Source organism: Felis catus, chromosome C2, assembly GCF_018350175.1.
Source record: "Felis catus isolate Fca126 chromosome C2, F.catus_Fca126_mat1.0, whole genome shotgun sequence".
NCBI lineage: Eukaryota > Metazoa > Chordata > Mammalia > Carnivora > Felidae > Felis > Felis catus.
Genome location: NC_058376.1, coordinates 95,646,387 through 95,666,305, shown reverse-complemented (window position 1 = coordinate 95,666,305; position 19,919 = coordinate 95,646,387). Strand labels below are relative to the sequence as shown.

General features: G+C 35.8%; 1 protein-coding gene and 1 long non-coding RNA gene across 7 annotated transcripts in view; one reads left to right on the top strand and one right to left on the bottom strand.

Moving 5' to 3' along the window:
- The window catches only part of PHC3 (polyhomeotic homolog 3), an 83,116-nt gene that overhangs the window by 30,593 nt on the left and 32,604 nt on the right, over window positions 1-19,919 (bottom strand). For 5 of the 6 annotated variants that reach the window (XM_023260408.2, XM_023260412.2, XM_023260413.2 and 2 more), the window contains 4 exons: window positions 18,842-19,088; window positions 10,420-11,291; window positions 10,082-10,129; window positions 4,538-4,688 (listed from right to left, as the gene is read on the bottom strand). In XM_023260408.2, the coding sequence (XP_023116176.1) occupies window positions 4,538-4,688; window positions 10,082-10,129; window positions 10,420-11,291; window positions 18,842-19,088 (1,318 nt within the window). The remainder of the gene's footprint in view (window positions 1-4,537; window positions 4,689-10,081; window positions 10,130-10,419; window positions 11,292-18,841; window positions 19,089-19,919) is intronic. The other variant, XM_023260411.2, reaches the window with a different exon arrangement.
- Window positions 2,046-3,154, top strand: LOC111562272. The gene is made up of 2 exons (XR_002745361.2): window positions 2,046-2,537; window positions 2,765-3,154. It is a non-coding gene; the product is annotated as an uncharacterized LOC111562272 (long non-coding RNA).

The window sequence follows — 19,919 nt, the reverse complement described above, 5'->3', positions numbered from 1 at the left end:
TTTAAGCTAAACAGATATTAAATTCCCCGTGTTCCTGTTTATATATTCCAGATGGCATGGGGGGGGGGGTGGTTGGTGGGGAGTACTCTGAAAGTACACTTAAATAAAAAAGGATCATAAAATCCATGAAGTAGAGATTTTTAAAGGATTACACAGCATTCATCACGTTTATTTCAAGCAGTAAGGCTAATCCAATCCATGTACATTTTTTTAATACCTCTTCAGTGGCAATGTGTATGTCAGTTTGGAGAAACACTTTAGTACCAGGCAATTGCAAAACATTGGGCTGGATCACTGTGATTCCTCCCCTTCAAACTCTGATGACCACATTAAGATAGACCCCACAGCCTATGACAGAGGCTTTACCTAGCCGTACAATAGCACCAAACTGTATGAAAGCCATAGGTTAGCACCAAACTTTACTGACTGTATGAAATAGAAAGAACCGGCTGAAAGCTAAAAATATCAGTGACTAGAGATGTCTGAGAAAGATAAAAAAAAAAGAGCCCATGTGTAAAGATAATAGTATGATTTACTGAGCACTTACATGCCAGGTACTGTGCAAATGCCTCACAGGTTGTAAGTCAATTAATCCTCAAAACTAGCCCAAGGGAAACAGGAAGATAAAGAAACTTGGTCAAGGACACACAACTAATTAAGTAATGGAGCTGGTGGGATACTAACCTAGGGAATCAGTTCTTGAGACAATGCTCTTATAATTGCTGTGGTAACTCCTCTCCATCATCAGTATGAAAAGGGTTGACACCACTATCAAAAATGCTCAAAATATAGCCCAGTTAGGTAGAGAAGAAACAGGAATCCCTAAAGAATAAAATTTTCAGCTAACAATACAGTGTAGCGATCATCTGTATAATCTCAGAAATGGAAAAGCTAACAATTCACACTCAAGAACACGAATGTGATTAACATCATATAATATATCTGATCACAGCACTGTTATTATAAGCCATTTATTAACCTAGTTCCACCAAATAATCCACCAAAATAAACTGTACTGGAAAACCTGTTAAAAATTACACAATCCTTGGGGCGCCCGGGTGGCTCTGTCAGTTAGGTGTCTGATTTCATCTCACGGTCCATGAGTTTGAGCCCTGCATCAGGCTCTGTGCTGACAGCTCAGAGCCTGGAGCCTGCCTCCAGACTGTGTCTCCCCTTCTCTCTGCCCCTCTCCCACTCTCGCTCAGTCTCTCAAAAATAAATTTTATAAAGATTTAAAGAAATTTTTAAATTACACAATCCTTTATTAAAAACTAAACAAGAAAGTCAACAGAAAAATGCTAGTTTATTGATTTCACGGAACACATGCAGTGTTATTGTATGCATGCATTATGAAACTGAGGAACTCCAGAAAAATTCTATCCCACATTACCAAATCTTCACATTTACTCATAGAGTAAAAGGAAATTAAATTATAAAATTATAAAGTGGGATTGAAAGCCATGTTTTATGTTTGAAAGAAAATATAAATCTATGGGGGTACTGAAAAATAAGATAAAATATTAATGTTCCTTACAGATTTATAGATATTTTGTTACTTTAGAAATATAAAGCTGCATTAAGTGTAATTTGGCTTATTCAGAAAATATTGCTTGGTGTATGTTCCAACTGATTTTTAGATCACACATACAAATGTGCCAATCTTACACAGAGTCCTAAATGTTGTTAAAAATAGAGCTGTAAGTTACTGACTTTTTGAAGAGGCTAATAGCTATTACTTGCCAGTATATATAATCAGCTGTTAAAAATAAAAACAGGTGAGAAACACTGATGTTATGAAAGTAGAAAAATTATTACATTCTCTAGATTTAAGATAACTACAAGAGAAAACACAAGTAATAGGACTTTGCCACAAGGTACTCTACTTATTCAAAGTCTCATTTTCTGAACAAGATCTGTGAGCTTTTTTAAAATTTTTTTTTAATCTTTATTTATTTTTGACAAAGAGAGACAAAAACAGAGTGCCAGCAGGGGACGAACAGAGAGAGAGGAAGACACAGAATCCGAAGCAGGCTCCTGTCTCTGAGCTGTCAGCACAGAGCCTGACGTGGGGCTTGAACTCACGAACTGAGAGATCATGACCTGAGCTGAAGTCGGACGCTTAACCGGCTGAGCCACCCAGGAACCCCCATGAGCTTTTTTTTAACAGATGCTTTTTACTTGTATGGAATTTTTAGAGATTTACAAAAATACTGGATGGGAACAAATCCCTCTGTTTTTGCAGGTTTGCTTATTTTATGATTTGCTGAGAGCTATTCTAAAAAATCAACTTGTGCTTGCTCTGCCCTTTCATAGACACTACAGAAGAGTAGTAGGTATGAAGTAAATGAGAAGAAGATTCTCTACACTGTACCTAGACAATTTAGCCTGAGAGATACACGTGACAGAATCCTGAACTGTGTTCCTGAGGGAAAAAATGTGAAGCTGTGTTTGTGTTCCAGTATTTCAAGTGCTTAAACTTTCTTTGTGTTGCCATGAGTAATGCTTTTAAGGTAATTCAGTCACAGTCACAATGCAAGGTTAGTATCCAATTACACTTTTATTTCTGTCTTTAAATCAAACTCCAGGAACTCTGCAGCAAAATTAAATCCATTTTCAGTGTAGAGAAACTACAAAGATTTAATACCATAGTTAGATTTTCCTAAATCTAGTTTTTGTGGTATTACTTTGAGTAAACAAAGGCAATATTAAACTTGTCTTAAATATTTTATCTAATTTTACTGACTAAACATTTTCTGTTTTTCAGGAGGGAGAAAATGTTGGAAGAAAACTGATTTCTCCCTTTTTGTGCCTTCAGAGATTCTCACGGATAGTAAGGGAATAAGGGTTAGAGTTGGGGCACAACTGAAACAAAGGGATGGCAAGAGTAGCTTTGGTAGCAAAGTCAGTGTCCTGTTACAATCTGTGTCTGTACCTGTGACAGGGGTTCTTATTTACTGTAAATAATCACGAGAGTCATAAGATATTCAAGAGGACTGAATACTTACAAGGAAGACTGAATCAAGATGACTATTATCTGGATCAAGCTTTCTGTAAAGAACCATACGGGCTCTACAACTACTCCTCTTTGCCACAAGAATACGAAAGTAAACATAGACAATATTTGAATAAATGAACGTAGCTGTGTTGTATAGAATTTTATTTATGGACAATGAAATTTCAATTCTGCATAATTTCACATGGCATGAAATATTACTCTTCTTTTGATCTTCCTCTACCACTTAGAACTTTTAAAACTATCCTCAGCTCATGGGACATGCAAAAATAGACAGCAGAAAAGATTTAAAGCATGAACTGTAGTTTGCCAACCCTGATCTAAACTAAATATTCATAGTTTTTAAAAATCTAACATGGGGGCACCTGGCTGGCTCAGTGGGCAGAGCATGCAGCTCTTGATTTCAGGGTCATGAGTGTGAGCCCCATGTTGGAAGCAGAGTTTACTTTAAAAATGTTCTTTTAAAAAGAAGGAAAAAAAGAAAAGCTTTTATTAAATAGATACACAGATAAATTAATTAAAATCTAACATGGGATGTATTTTTTTAAGATCTAGACAGAGGGCTATATATGAGTTTTATTTTAGTAAATGTTTTAGTTTTAGTAAATGTTTTATATAATGTTTTGTAAAATGTTTTAAGTAAAATACCTAGGATTCACAGTCACGTTAATATCGTGAGGAGCATACAGAAGATTTACTTGATTTCATGGGTAGCACTAAAGTAGTGAATAAAAATTTAAATGCTTAAGGACAACGATTTTTTTTAATCCATGTCTCTAGTAAAGAATTAGTGAGGCTTAATTTAAGAACTGTCTGGGAAAGAATATTTTTAAAAATGTACTCAGCCTGGATCACAAGTAATTACGAGGAATGCCAGATATGACTCAGAATGTTTTGTGATTTCTGGAAAACATAAGTGAAATCTTTTTATAGAACTTTGATTTACCCTAATTTTTAAGCTTAGAAATAGCTTGACCAATGAACCTGATTGGGCATATAAAACATATCTGTAAAAACTACTAAAAATTAGAAGGCTAAAGTATGTTTCTCACTTGGGTGGCTCTTCATCAATTGTTTTGTTTCTCATGGAAAAAAAAAAGAAACAAAAAGAAAATCTTGAATTCTATTATGTTTTGCTGTAATTAATTACATAAAAAACTAGTTTAGGGGAGCCTGGGTGGCGCAGTCGGTTAAGCGTCCGACTTCAGCCAGGTCACGATCTCGCGGTCCGTGAGTTCGAGCCCCGCGTCGGGCTCTGGGCTGATGGCTCAGAGCCTGGAGCCTGTTTCCGATTCTGTGTCTCCCTCTCTCTCTTCCCCTCCCCCGTTCATGCTCTGTCTCTCTCTGTCCCAAAAATAAACATTGAAAAAAAAAATTAAAAAAAAAAAAAAAAAACTAGTTTAAAATCATTTCCAGTGGGGGTTCTATACTCACTTTATTACACTTCATTAATTTTACTTTACTCAACTTTATTACTAACATTTACCTAGCAGAAAATTTCCCCAAATTTAGGTATTTCCTCACCTAACAAAGGATGTTCAGAAGTCAAATCTTCTCTCCCCACGGTTATAGCTGCTGGAGACAGTGTGGGTGGTGGCGGCGTTCTGTCCATCCGAACACATTCATCTGACTCTTCTGGCATTTCTTCTTCACACACATCTTCTACTTGATAAACCTACAATGACAAACCACACTGCCTTAAAAGGTTTCTAAAAATATATTTACTAAGGTGTTCCTAACTTAATTGAAAAAAAAATAAATTCTAAGTGTTTTAAATTTTAAAAAGGCAAAACGACTATGGAAGCAGAGTTGAAACTATTTTAGTTTCTATTTAACAGGTTGAAAAGAAAACTTTGAAACAACTCAAATGAGGTTTTTCATAATGCTCGAAAATATTTCACTGAAAGTAAGTTGCGAATCAGTATCTAGGCTACAAATTACTAAAGTTTCCCAAAAGGTGACAGTCAAGTCAGGACATATTCTTAATTTTAAGAATAAAATTAAAAAAATTAAAAAAAATTTTGATCTTATACACTCAATAACTAATTGGGGAATTTGCTATTGTTTCTATTAACTTCCAACTGTCATAAATAAAAATAAATGCTAGTACTTTTCACAAGCACACTAAGTAATTCTCCAAAATGACACATAATATACCAGGGACTGCGTAAAGGACTATACCCCAGGTTCTTCTTTATTATATTTATGTGAATTAAAGATTAAATTATGAAAAATAACATCTAAGAACATACAAAAAAGATATGCAATTACATCTTTAATTCTTTAATCTTCTGACCTACTCAAGAATCTAATGAATTTTTATAAGCTAGTATCAGGTAAACAGAAAATACATGTCCTTGAATTAATACACACCCAAATCCACCACTCCTAAGCCATCTGACACATTATTTTTAGTTCTTCAATATTGTTTCATACTTACAAAGTTTTTAATTTTTTAACTTGACCTTTGTAATCCAATGCTAAAGAGTATACTTAAGAAAACATGGACTCAATCTGAGAAGGTACTATGTAACTAAAAATAATTTTTCATTAAACTTAAGGCTGTTTTCAAAGTCCACTTCTAGACTATTTTTGTCATCATTATTTAATCATTACTTTTAATTTTTTTTATTTAATGTTTATTTTTGAGAGAGCGTGAGAGACAGAGTGTGAGTCAGGGGAGGGGCAGAGAGAGTGACAGACAGAATCTGAAGCAGGCTCCAGGCTCCAGCAGTCAGCACAGGGCCCGACATGGGGCTCAAACCCACGAACTGTGAGATCATGACCTGAGCCGAAGTTGGAGGCTTAACCAACTAAGCTGCCCAGGCGACCCTATTTAATCATTATTTTTGAAAGATGATAGGTTACAAAAAACAAAACCACAAAGCAGTTCCTTTTTCTAATATACAAAGCTTATTACTTAAATTTACAAAGGTCGTAAGTTTTTAAGATTACTTAAGCTGATTAATAATTATAATAAATGTTAAAACAAAAAACCTTTCAACAACATTCACAAAAAACTTGAGGTGATATCTAATACTATACGTATTTTTTATACTATATTTTAATCAAACTATTGAAAAAGCTTGGTGATTTGAAGTATATCTTGGTCAATATAAAAGTGATCAAGATTTCTAAAACCAACATAAACCAAATGTTATAAAAGGGACTATCAAGTTTCATCTACAAAGGCATAGCTAACAGCAATACAGTTTAAAAAAAAAAAAAATTAAGCGTGTGACCCTTGTTCAGCTCAGGTCATGATCTCATGGTTCATGAGTTCAAGCCTTGTACTATTAGTGCAGAGTCTGCTTGCTTGGGATTCTTCACTCCCCCTCTCTCTGCCCCTCCCCTGCTCATGCTCTCTCTCAAAATAAATAAATAAATAAACCTAAAATAAAATTAAAATTAAAAAAAACAAAAAACACCTAACTTCCAAAGCCTCTAATTGTTTGTTTGTTTTTTCTGAGAGAGAGAAAGAGAGAGAGGGAGAGAGAGAGGGAGGGAGGGAGGGAGAGAGAGAGGGAGGGAGGGAGGGAGAGAGAGGGAGGGAGGGAGAGGGAGAGAGGGAGGGAGGGAGAGGGAGAGAGGGAGGGAGGGAGAGGGAGGGAGGGAGGGAGGGAACATAAGTGAGTGAGGGGCAGAGATAATCCCATGCTGACAGCATGGAGCCTGAAGTGGGGCTCAAGCTTACCCGATGTGGGGCATGAACTCATAAATGGTGAGATCACGACCTGAGCCAAAGTCAGTTGCTTAACCAACTGACCCACCCAGGAATAAAATATCTTAAAAGAAAAAAAAAAAAAGATCTTTTCCTTTTAAAAAATTTAAAAATTCTAAAAAAGTAACTTTAATCCTCCTGTTGCTGATAATTTTATACCAAATATGATATCCAGAACTGTGATGTGAATCAACTAAGTAGGCTACATTTTTAAAAATTATTGGGACACCTGGGTGGCTGAGTCGGTTAAGCGGCCGACTTCGGCTCAGGTCATGATCTCATGGTCCGTGAGTTCGAGCCCCGCATCGGGCTCTGTGCTGACAGCTCAGAGCCTGGAGCCTGTTTCCGATTCTGTGTCTCCCTCTCTCTCTGCCCCTCCCATGTTCATGCTCTCTCTCTGTCTCAAAAATAAATAAATGTTAAAAAAATTAAAAAAAAAATTATTTGCTCCCACCCCTGCATCTGGAAACCTGTTTCACCAAGGGAGATTCCTTAACCGTCTGGATCCTCAGAAGTGAAAGCAGTCATTCATTATCGTACAGTACAATAATGAAAGCTGCTAGTATCTGTTCACATGACAATTGTTTTTAAATGATGATAATGTCCAACACAGGTAAAGTCATCCAAAAGGAATGTCCTAAGGGTTAAAGGGAAGAAAAAAAATCTTCTAACGAGGGGCATCTGTCATAGCGATTACCTTAATTTGACAGTGGCAGGTATGTTAATCAGAGGTTATTGGAAAAGTATGGTTTTATCAACCAGTTAAGGTACACCTGTGCAGCATTCCTTTATTATTTTCTTAAAATGTTTAAATTCTCTCTTTAATATTCATGCTGCCACAAAGTCTAATCATGCAAAGAACTGATTTTTTAAAAATAATGAACAAGTTTGAAAGGATAAAAAGAGTCATTAATAGCATATTCTGAAATAATCTATGAAAGAATATTATAAAATAATTTTCATTCTTTATAGGTAATTCTAACTAAACATACTTTCTTCCAAATCTGCTATGTAAAGGCAAAATAAGTTAATAAAAAAAGTAGGAAATCTATCTATCACAGACATCTGGCACCATTAAACATAAAAAATCTAAGTGCAACAACTAAAATATTGAATAAGACAAAGAAGTTGATGTTTTACTCACAAGATTAGGAAACTCCACAACACAATTTCTGTTTAGCCCATAACTAAAACTATTCTAAAACTAGCAATGACTGTCAAACTTACCTCAATAAAGTACCTTAGTCCTATCTGTCTACTTTTCCTAAATAAACTGTGGGACATTTATTGGTTCTAAATTATCTACTGTCACACATCATACCCATATATCAATGAAAAATGTTAGTTTCATAAATGTATCTTTTATAATATATATTTTTAAGAACTGCACTGATGGGGGCACCTGGGTGACTCAGTTGGTTGAGCGTCTGACTCTTGATTTCAGCTCAGGTCATGATCCCAGAGTCATGGGATTGAGCCCGACATCGGGCTCTGCACTGGGTGTGGAGCCTGCTTGGGATTCTCTCTTTCCCCCTGTCTCTCTCCCCCACACTCTAAAATAAAAATTAAAAAAAAAAAAAAAATACCCTGATTTAACTTCGATATTCATACTTATCTTTCAAAATGTTACATCTCTTAAATAAATATATATTCCTATCTTTAAATATCTGAAACAACCAGGAAACTGAAGAAATGTGTAATTCACAAAGAAATATGATTTGATAAAAAAAAATCAGATTTGATCAAAGGTAATAAAAGAAAAATGTAGTTTAATAAATTTATCTTTGAGAAAGATAAAAAATAACACAGAAACATCTACAGTATGTATGACCACACCAGTGATAGCAGAAAAATGTACTATTTTCATGGGGGAAAAAACCCAAAAAAACTCCAAAATAAGATAACGTACATTTTTTAATTATTATTTTTATATTCATTAAAATAAAATTATTTTTTAAATTTATTTTAATGTTTATTTTTATTTTTGAGAGACACAGAGAGAGAGAGAGAGAGGGAGAGAAAGAGAGTGCACAAGTAGGGGAGGGCAGAGAGAGAGGGAGGCACAGGATCCAAAGCAGGCTCCAGGCTCTGAGATGTCAGCACAGAGCCCGACGCGGGGCTCGAACTCACAAACCGGGAGATCATGACCTGAGCTGAAGTCGAATGCTCAACCAACTGAGCCACCCAGGTGCCCCGATATTTCTATCCCAAAGTTTCTCCTAACAAAGATAACTAGAAAAATAGTAGGCACAGAAAGAAATTTTACTTTTTACTTGTAATTACTGTACACTTTGAAGCCTGTGTTTTTTATGTTACAATATCCACTGTAAATTCTTCAGAAATCTAACAGATATGGAGACACGATAACTGAATGACAAACTTATTTCTAGATTCCCATTGCTGTTTCTGTCAAGTTGTTATTATTTTTTTTTTAGTACTCTCTACATTCAACATAGGGCTTGAACCCACGACCCCCAAGATTAAGAACTACACGTTCCTCTAAGCCAGTCAAATCGTTTTTCATAAAAGTAAATCAAAGTGGAATTCAATCTCTCTATGCATATAAACATCAATGAGGATGACAAGAATAAAGAATCTATAAATTTGCATCCTGTGAACCAAAATGTTTCCCATTGAGGAACAGACTTTGAAACTCCTTTCCTTTCTGAATTAGTGGTTATTAATTTTTAAGTGATAAAACCGCTTCAGTGAGGTTTAATACAAAACCTCCTTTGGGAAGACTGTCTTCCTCAGTTATAAACTAATTATGGATTTGATCATTCTGCCTAGACATTTAACAATCTTATTTCAACTTTTATTGTAAATCATTTTATAAATTTAAAGCCTTTTAGAGAATGTTAAAAAAAAATTCTCCAGGATAATTTTCTAGGCAACAAGTACTTTTGCTAAAGGTTTATTCTAAAAATTTCACCACGATCTATCTCAATTATTCAAAACTTTTACTCCTCCCAGTGGATTTTTTCATCTTCAGATTCAATTCATCCACTCAGTTTTTTTAGCTTTTTAAATGAGAAATCTTAAGTACATATTTTCCCTTCATAGAAATTTAAAAATCACAAGTTTAGTAATTCTAAAAGATGGTCTACAGTTAATGTTTTTTGCAAACTTGGATTCTTTCCTAGAATAGATTTATTTTTTTTTACAAAACTTAATTACAAAATATAATTGTACCCAAAAATTACATCATACAAGCATACCTCCACCTTGAAACCAAAGCCCCTAAAGGCCCAGGACTTCAGAATGCACACAACCAAAAAGGTCAGGTAGATAAACCATACGTTTAAGAACATACAAGCCAACAGAAGGGATCTATGAAGGATAATCACCTTAAGAGAAAAAACTTTGTGCAGATGACACTGGTTCAAATGCATTCCCTTGGGGAAAAAAAATCAACTCTGTAAAGATAGCAGATGGATTTGTTTAAATAGTAATAAAATTAACGAGGGACTTTAATAACCATCACAAATTATCAAGCATGCAACCATACTACAACAAATGGCATTTTTTTTTTTGCCCATATAGCATGTTTGTCAGACACTGACAGATGGAAATTTCAAGCTTTTTAAATTCATAGGCATTTAGATCTAGCAATATAACATAATGTGGGAAAAAAAGTTTTTACTCTCAGTTCAGCAAGAAAGTCAAAGAGCTTCCAAGGGCTTACCACTGGTGGATCAACAGGTGCTGGTGGTTGTACTTGTAGGTTTACCGCAACAGTCTGTGGAGGAGGAAGAGTCTGAAATGGCAACTGGACCAAAGCTTCTGCAGCTGGAAGCTCCTCTTCTGACACCAAAGCATTCTGCACCAAAACCTGGCCCTGGGATAGAATTTCAGGCTGCACTTGTAAAGACTGCATAGACTGCAAGGGCAGTGGTGGAATCTGAGCTGGAGGAGATGTCGACATCTGTGGAGGGGTTGCAATTGGGATTGGAGAGGACTGCAGGGTTGAATATGGCTGGTGTGATGTTGGAGACACAATCTGCTGACCTGGGGACACCAAAGCGGACTGCTGAACTGGGCCAATGTGTACGACAGGGGAAGCTGGAAGTGGAAGATGGGATGGAAGATTCAGCTGTGCTGTAGGTTGCACCTGATTAGCAGTGGACTGCTGCAGGTTTGACCCTGGCTGGAGAGCTGATGACACAAGAGGGTGTGGCTGAATAAGTGCTTGTGGATGAATAATTATAGTAGGAGACTGACTTGGTGAATGAGGCGGTGGAGGAGACACCACTACAGACTGCTGTGCTGACTGTGACTGGCTAGGAGACATTGTTAAAGAAGGGGGATGGCTCTGAATTGGTGAACAATGCTGTGACTGGGCATTAGTAGGTGCTGGAGGAAGGCCATGGTTTTGGAGTGGCATACAGTGCTGGGATGGGGGTGGGTCTTGAGTTGGATTCTGAAGTGTGATTGGCTGAATTTGCTGTTGCTGCTGTTGCAATATCAGCTGATGATGGGAAACCTTGGGAGGTGGTGAATGAAGAGGAATCTGCTGATGTTTTATTAGAGGATGAGGCTGAATTGGAGGATATGAAGCTGTGAGAGAAAAAAATGACAATTAGTATTTTTTCCAGAAATATCATAAACATTTTTAAATAAATCTAAAGGAGGCAAGTTTTCACATCAGAATGTCATAATCTCCAGAAATCTTTAATAAGACTTTCAGACAAGAGTGATTTGAAAATACAATAACAACTTTTCCTCAGAAAACTATAAAGACTTCATAAAATAACCTTACTGTGATAAGATCAAAAGAAAAACTGCCTAAAGCAATTGATTCATACATCTGAAATATACACATGATTTATTCTTACTAAATTTTAGAAGTCATCAGAATTATCTGCAGTAACTTAACAAAGTTTATCCATCTGAATTCCTTCTTTGGGGAGAAGAGAAGAAGTACCACGAACAAATGTAATATGTATATAAGTAACTTCAAAATCATAAATATGCAATATCAAAATTCATAAATGTCTCATCTTTTCTAATCTACGTCTAAATACTCTTCCAACTAATAGTCAATGTAATTATTTATAAAGCTTCCCAAATAACTTTCCAAATTTGAGCCAGGATGAAAAGTTGGTATTATTTGACTCAGAAAATGTTTTGTATAAAAAGTAAATTCAGCTAAGCAAAACACGTGTCAATTCTATATCACTGTTCAATAATCACTGTAACTAAGAAATAAAATCTCAGAGGCCGTTCCAAATCTAGGAGAGCATTAGTTTTGCTTGCAGAGAGAATCCATGCTGTCTAAATAAATGATCTTGTTTAACTTCTCTCCCCACCCACCAAAAATAAAAAAAACCAACAACAAAACCTACAGTGATCTATCACTGATACTATCAGTTTTCTCCACACAGGAGTCACTCACAACAGGGATAATATATGTAAGAATTAGCAAAATCAAGTAGTAAATATTTGTCCCATCATTATGCTTCTTTTGCATACTACTGTGTATGTTTACACAGAGGGGGATGCTGGGGAAATCCTGTTTACCTAAAAATGGACACTAGGTTCATTAGAAGATAAATTGAAAAGATTGCTTAATATCATATAAAAGCTATATACACTTAAAATAGGTCTAAAGACTCTGCAACATTTTCTTTAAATCTCAGAATGTTAAGATAAACCTTGCATCTATTTTTGTACTTAACCACATTTGTGGCAAAAAGCCTTATGAAACCTTGTAACAACTTTAACATTCTTGCATTTGGTTGGTTATCATTTAAAGTTTGGAGATCCTTTAAGGAAATTAACATCTGATTAACATCTCAAAAGAGAGGGTTCAACAAATATCCACAAATTGTATTAAGAAAAATGGAGATTAGGTCTAAAATTTCATTTAACAAAATAATTCTCACATAACTAGATTAGCACTTCAAATTAAGACTGAAAATTTTACACTAGTACTTTATAAATGTGTTGATAAAGATTATATTATAGAACATTCAATAAAATCTTGAAATTCTTTTTTTTAAGCTTTTTTTTTTTAATATTTATTTATTTATTTTGAGAGACAGATATGGAGGGCTCATGTGCATGGGGAAGGGGCAGAGAGTCCTCAGCAGGCCTGATGCAGGGCTTGAGCTCCCAAATGGTGAGATCATAACTTGAGCCAAAATCAAGATTCAGATGCTTAACTGACTGAGTCACCCAGGTGCCCCCAAATCTTGGAATTCTAGAGAGTGCCTTTTCTCCAAACAGCTCAAGATACTATTTTTCCTCTTTTAAATATAGGGAAATAGAGTTTTTTCCAGGATAACAGCAAAAGCCCATTTTAGTTCAACTTTTTGAGTTGTAATTAAAATTTACCACTCTTTTAAGTTTCTTTTTAAGTTTATTTATTTGAGAGAGAAAGAGAGCATGAGTGGGGAAGGGGAAGAGAGAGAGGGAGAGAGAGAGAATCCCAAGCAGGTTCTGTACGGTCAGCACAGAGCCCGATGCTGGGCTTGAACTCACAAACCGTGAGATAATTACCTGAGCCAAAGTCAAGAGCTGGATGCTTAACCAACTGAGCCACCTAGGAGCCCCAAAATTTACCATATGATTGAAGTACAATGTACATCATATTTATGGGAATAAAAATTCCTTCTCAGCTCTAGCAAATAAGCAATCTTTTTGTATATTCTAGAGCTGATAATTCAATACTCTCTCACCTAAACTAAATTTTTGATGAGACATCAAAGCGAGTCTATATATTTTATTTAGTCCATAAGTCCAACTGATAAGCATATACACTACAGAATAATTATGAGAATACCTGAAGCAATACTTCTTTTTACAAGAAAAGCCCTAGTGTTCTGGAGAATATCATGTTTCTTAACTTCTCTGATTTTAATAAGTATTATTAAGATGGGTTTATATTTGGAGAGTTAATGATTATCATACTCTCTCACATATGTAGAATTCTTTATATAATTACTTACAATTAAGTATATTATTAATTACACATTATTTTTTTTAATGTTTATTTAATTTTTTGAGAGAGAGAGAGAAGAGTGTGAGCAGGGAGGGGCAGAGAGAGAAGACGACACAGAATCTGAAGCAGACTCCAGGCTCTGAGCTATCATATCAGCACAGAGTCCGATGCGGGGCTCAAACTCATGAACTGTGAGATCATGACCTGAGCTGAAGTCGGATGCTTAACCGACTGAGCCACCCAGGCACCCCAACAATTACACGTTATTGTAAATTATTAAACATATTATCTTATTAAATAGTTATAGCAACGCCATGAGGCAAACAGGGTACTATGATAATCCAATATATTACAGATGAAGAAACTGGGCAGTTAAGTGCACTACCTGAAATCAGCTGGCTATTAAGGGGCAGCACTGGGTCTAAAAGAACCCATAGCCCTAGCTGAGTCTGGGTTCCTCTTATGGACTGAATGTTTTTGTCCCCAAAAATGCATATGTTGAGACCCTAACCCCTAATGTCACTGTATTTGGTAATGGGGCCTCTAAGGAAGTAATTAAAGTTGAATGAGGTCAGAAGGGTAGAATCTTTACAAGAATATACATCAACATCAGAAAGCTCAATATCCTCTCTCCTGGCACTCAGATGAAAGGCCATGTGAGGACACAGCAAGAAGGCAGTTATCTGCAAGCCAGGAGGAGAGCTCTCACCAAAAACCAAACACTGCCAGACCTTGACCTTGGGTTTTCCAGCCTCCAGAACTGTAAGAAAATAATTTTCTGTTGTTTAAGCCACCTAGTCTATGGTATCCTTTATGGCAGCCTGAGCAGACTAGCATAGGCTTTTCACTACATATTAAATTCATGTCTACAGAAAGTGGTATATATTTTTTCCAACTAAACTGATTTTGTTTAGAAAATTGTTTGGAATGAAAGCTCTAGACTAAAAGCTCTAAAAACTGCTATAAAGACTTGAACTCGAATAGAGTTCATGATAATATTCAGATATGTGGTTGTTGTTCACCTTTATTTTATATATTAAAAATACATTAACTATGAAGTGAGAACTACACATTCAAAAAGAAATGATGAGGGGTGCCTGGGTGGCTCAGTCAGTTAAGCGTCTCACTAGATTTCGACTCAGGTCATGATCTCACGGTTTGTGAGTTTGAGCCCCATATCCAGCTCTGTGCTGACAGAGTCTGCTTGGGATTTTCTCTATCCCTCTCTCTCTCTGCCCTCCCCTACTCACTCTCTGTCTCTCTCTCAAAAATAAACTTAATTTTTTTTTTAATTTAAAAAAATGATGGAAAAAATCAAATGATTTTAGCACCCTAGAAATAAATATAAAGAAATAATAACCATGTCCATTATAATAATTATTAGTCTATACTGCATTAGGACACCAGTAGATTTTTCTCATATTTGAAAGCAACTTATAGGAATAAGCATTTTTCTAAGGAAAAAGACAAATTACCAATTCAAGAATCTCAAAAAAGAAAAAAAATCTTCATTTCAGACTAACTTCCCACCAACAAGTGCAGAAAAACTAAGAGTGGAAAAATACAGTTGTTTCCTAGACAGGAGATATAAATTACTTTGCATAACTGCAGTGTAAGGCTTGAATGAATTTATAAGTTTGGCAGCTGCAAAGGTTTTTGTGGCTGAGGGTGTTTCATTGGTTTTGTTTCTAATCAACAACACCATGGGAAACTGGAGTTTGGTTAGTACACGTTAAGAGATCTAAATTTGGAATTGAATTGTCCTGAGACTCTGATGGTTTTACCCTACCTGTCTCCTCCATACCCACATGAAATACTGGCTATCAGAGGAAGGCAACTATAGGGATACTATCACACTATCAATGCAAAAAAAGGGGGGGGCGCCTGGGTGGCGCAGTCGGTTAAGCGTCCGACTTCAGCCAGGTCACGATCTCGCGGTCCGTGAGTTCGAGCCCCGCGTCAGGCTCTGGGCTGATGGCTCAGAGCCTGGAAGCTTGTTTCCAATTCTGTGTCTCCCTCTCTCTCTGCCCCTCCCCCATTCATGCTCTCTCTCTGTCCCCAAAATAAATAAATGTTGAAAAAAAAAATTAAAAAAAAAAAAAAAAAAGAAGAAAAAAAAGGGGAAGAGTAACTGTCAACTTCGAACCAGGTATTGGGACTCTTGATTTCAGCTCAGGTAATGATCTCAGGGGTTTGTGAGTTCAAGTCCCACATCAGGCTCCACAATGACAGTGCAGAGCCTGCTTGGCATTCATTCTCTCTCTCTCTCTCTCTGCCCCTCCCTCCCCTCTCAAAATAAATAAACTTAAAAAAAAAAAAAAAAAAAAGAACCAGGTATTGGGAGTTCAGTAGGACTGAAAATCTAAAAGTAGATCTCCTTGCTTGAACTCACCCTGAAAGAGGTCCTAGCTTTCTTTGAAGGTAGCATTCTCTTCGGCAGTAAACTAACCCACCCTTCATTATAATCTATCATAACTGTAAGAGTCACTAAAAACTGTCCCCTAAGCAGTCATTTCAAGTGCAGTGGGTCACTGCTTGTCCACACGGACTCCTCTATCAACACTGGCCAGAGGCTGGTTTGAGGCTGAAAATACTCTGGACAGTACAATACAAAAATCCTGTTATCAAGCCATACAGAGAACAGTACCTAAGCACACATATGTTTATAAAAAAGAATTCACACCACACTATACTATGAATGGATTTATTAATTTATACATTATAACAAAGCCTGTACTTAATTTCCAAAATTCAAATGGAAAAAAAATCAAGTATTAATCCAACAAATATTTACTGTCCATCTATTGTAGAAAGTGTTTATAAGGTACAATTTATCGCTGTTAAGGGATGAAAAGGTGAATCTGAAAAAGGATTAAAGGAGTTAATAATTGTAAAGTACTTGACATGTAAGTGCTCAATATTATTATCTTACTCTCAAAGAGCTTACTATCTAGGGAAAAGCTAAGTATATCAATAACTATAAAAGAAAAAGGACCATGAAGAAGCATAAAAATGCTATACAAGTTCAAAGTGATGAGAGATTTCTAACTAGGGGAATCAATTACAAGACACTGAGGTTGGGTGCTGAGGATGCTGGCAATATTAACACAGAGGAAAGATGTAAGAGAAATAGGTTTAGGTGGAGAAAAAGGAGACTTCAGTAATATAAAATTAATCTTTAAGAAGTAATGCAGAGTTTTAAAAAGAAAGAAGACGCTTACTTGATGAAGTTGGATCAAAGGAGGGGTTTTTTAAGTTTACTTATTTTGAGAAAGACACTAGAAATAACTTTTTTAAAATTTATTTATTTTGAAAGAGAGAGAGAGAGTAGGCATGAGCACACAGGGGAAGGGCAGAGAGAGAGAGAGTGAAGGAGAATCCCAAGTGGATCCTGAGCTGTCAGCACAGAGCGTGCAAGGCGCTTGAACCCATAAACCATGAGATCATGAACTGAGCCAAAACCGAAAGTCAGACACTCAACTGACTGAGCCACCCAGGTGCCCCAGGAGGATTTTTAATGAAACATATGTGATGTCTAGCCCAGTGAATGACACACACACATACTTTCAATAAACAATAGTTGAAATAGCTATTGAAATAACATATGCAGATATATATAGGAGAAATCTTAGTATGCATGAGAAGCAAAGGAAAGGATCCAGCATGAGGGAAACAAAAGATGCTGTAACAACTACAAGAAAAAGTCAGGTGCTGGTAAAAAAAAAAAAAAAAAAAAAAAAGATGCAAATCAATGACACAATCAGTGTTAACTTTAAAGTAGAAAGCAAATAACTCCTTATCTTATAAGTGAACAAAGCTCAACACTGAGAAATTCTGAGATGAACAGAAGAGATGGTAAGGAAACTCATGCTGGATGGCCCCAACATTTTCAGCATGAGAACCATGAAACAGTTATCTGTGGACAGCAGAAGGTTTCAAAGGTTGATGAGAATGAAAATGACTTAACTGACTGCCTGACATCTTCCTCTCAGAAATGAAATAAAAGATGGAAAAAAAGCAACATGGTAAGGGAAATAATTACACAAAATCCTTAGTTTTGGAAAGTGGTAAACTCCACTCACTAATGACAACTTTAAACAAAAAATATGTGTGCTTTTTTTTTAGAGGTTTTAATTTTGTTCCACTAAAGCATATTAAATAAACTATAGGCAAATCTTTTTTTTTTTTTTCTTTAAAGCTAGAAGGTTTTATAATAACAAGCACTGACAGGATGTGGAGAAAAAGGAACCCTCTTGCACTGTTGACAGCAATGCAAACTGGTGCAGCCACTGTGGAAAACACGATGGAGGTTCCTCAAAAAATTAAAAATAGAACTATCCTACAATCCAGTAATTACACCAATGAGTATTTACCCAAAGAATATGAAAACACTAATTCAAAAGGATACATGCACCCCTGTTTTTGCAGCATTATTTACAATAGCCAAATTATGGATGCAGCCCAAGTGTCCATCCATAGATGAATGGATAAAGATATGTAGATATATACAATGGAATATTACTCAGCCATCAAAAAGAATTAAATCTTGCCATTTGCAACAACATATATAGAGCTAGAGAATTTAATGTTAAGTGAAACAAGAGAAAGACAACTACCATATGAATTCTTCACATGTAGAGTTTAAGAAACAAATGAACAAGGAAAAAAAAAACAAAAAAACAGATTCTTAACTACAGTGAACAAAGGGTTTACCAGAGGGGAGTGGATTGGGGGATGAGTGAAATAGGTGATGGAGATTAAGAGTATGCTTATCTTGATAAGCAGTAATAAAGAGAATTGTCGAATCACTACACTGTACACCTGAAACTAATATAACACTATACATTAACCATAGAAGAGTTAAAAAAATTTTTTAATCAAATAAATAAAAAATAAAAGCTATTGGTTTTACTAGTATAATGGGAGACCAGCACACAATGAAGATGTTAATCAAATGTTAACTGACCAAAAAAGTTTATTTTATTATTGTAATTTGTTTTAGCTGTTGGGCTCTTTTGGTTTCCCTTTTTTCAAGCTACAATACTGACTTTTTGTAAACTCATGAAATTCACATTTTAAAATGTTTTAAAAGCATTGTTCTTGTTCAAGTAATAGACATCTTTTGTATGAATAATGCAACTATTTTCAACAAGTTTTATCCTACCTGGTGCTATTAACTGGTGAATACTTGACGTCCGAGTGACAGCTGTGCTGCGTGATTCCAGACTTGGACTTTCTCCTTTCTTATTACTTTCTGGAGAAGGATCTCGTTGGCTGATTTTAGAACTGGTCACTGTTGTTTTGTTATGACAAATTGTCAATGACTGAGTTTGACTAGTGCTTTTTGGCGGACCGTTCTGTGAGCTAGATAATACACCCAACTTCTGGCTGCGTAATGTTAAATTCTGAACCTAAGAACCACACAACAAAAAATAAGGATGAAACAGATGGTATTAATTGAGATGTGATAATCATTACCATTATAACAATGACAACAAGTTTACATTACGCTTTTCATACATAAAGTTCCACTTTAAACAACTGATTAATCCTAAAGGAAAGGGGAGTTAGGACTTATGTAATCATACCTTAAATTAAGGAAAAAAATTTTTAGAAGACATTAAGGGAATCATTAAGAACAACATGAAAACAGTATGTATATAACAAATGAATTATGAATATGAGGAAATTACTATGCAACATACTGCACTTTGAAGTTACCAGCTCAGAGACAGCCAAAGGGAGGGGAAAGAAGGGTATTCCAGATACGGGAGAAAACCTGAGCAAAGGTGCAGGGCAGAAGAGCCCAGGGTGCATAAGGGAAGAAGGAGCAATTCCTTCAACTTCACTTTCACTTCTCCAGGCCAAGATTGTAAAACACTGAAGGTTACAAGGGCCTCATGTTACATGGGCCTCACTGTTACTACACATACAGTTAGGAGAGTGCACAAAAGATACTGTCATCCTCATATAGATCAGAAAGAGGTACCAAAAGGAAAAAAAAAAACCCATTCTATCGAGATTATATGGAAACAACTCATCTTGTTTTTTTGTTTTTTGGGGTTTTGGGGGAGGGGGCACTCATCTTGTAAATAAGAAAACTAATTCATCAAATCACTTACCCCATTGTGATAATTATGAAAATCATTTCCCATTAACTCCTTTTTAAAATCCTGTTGTTATGTAATACTAACTTGCTTCTGAGAACTAGATCTTGTGAACTAACAAGACTGTGCACAGAC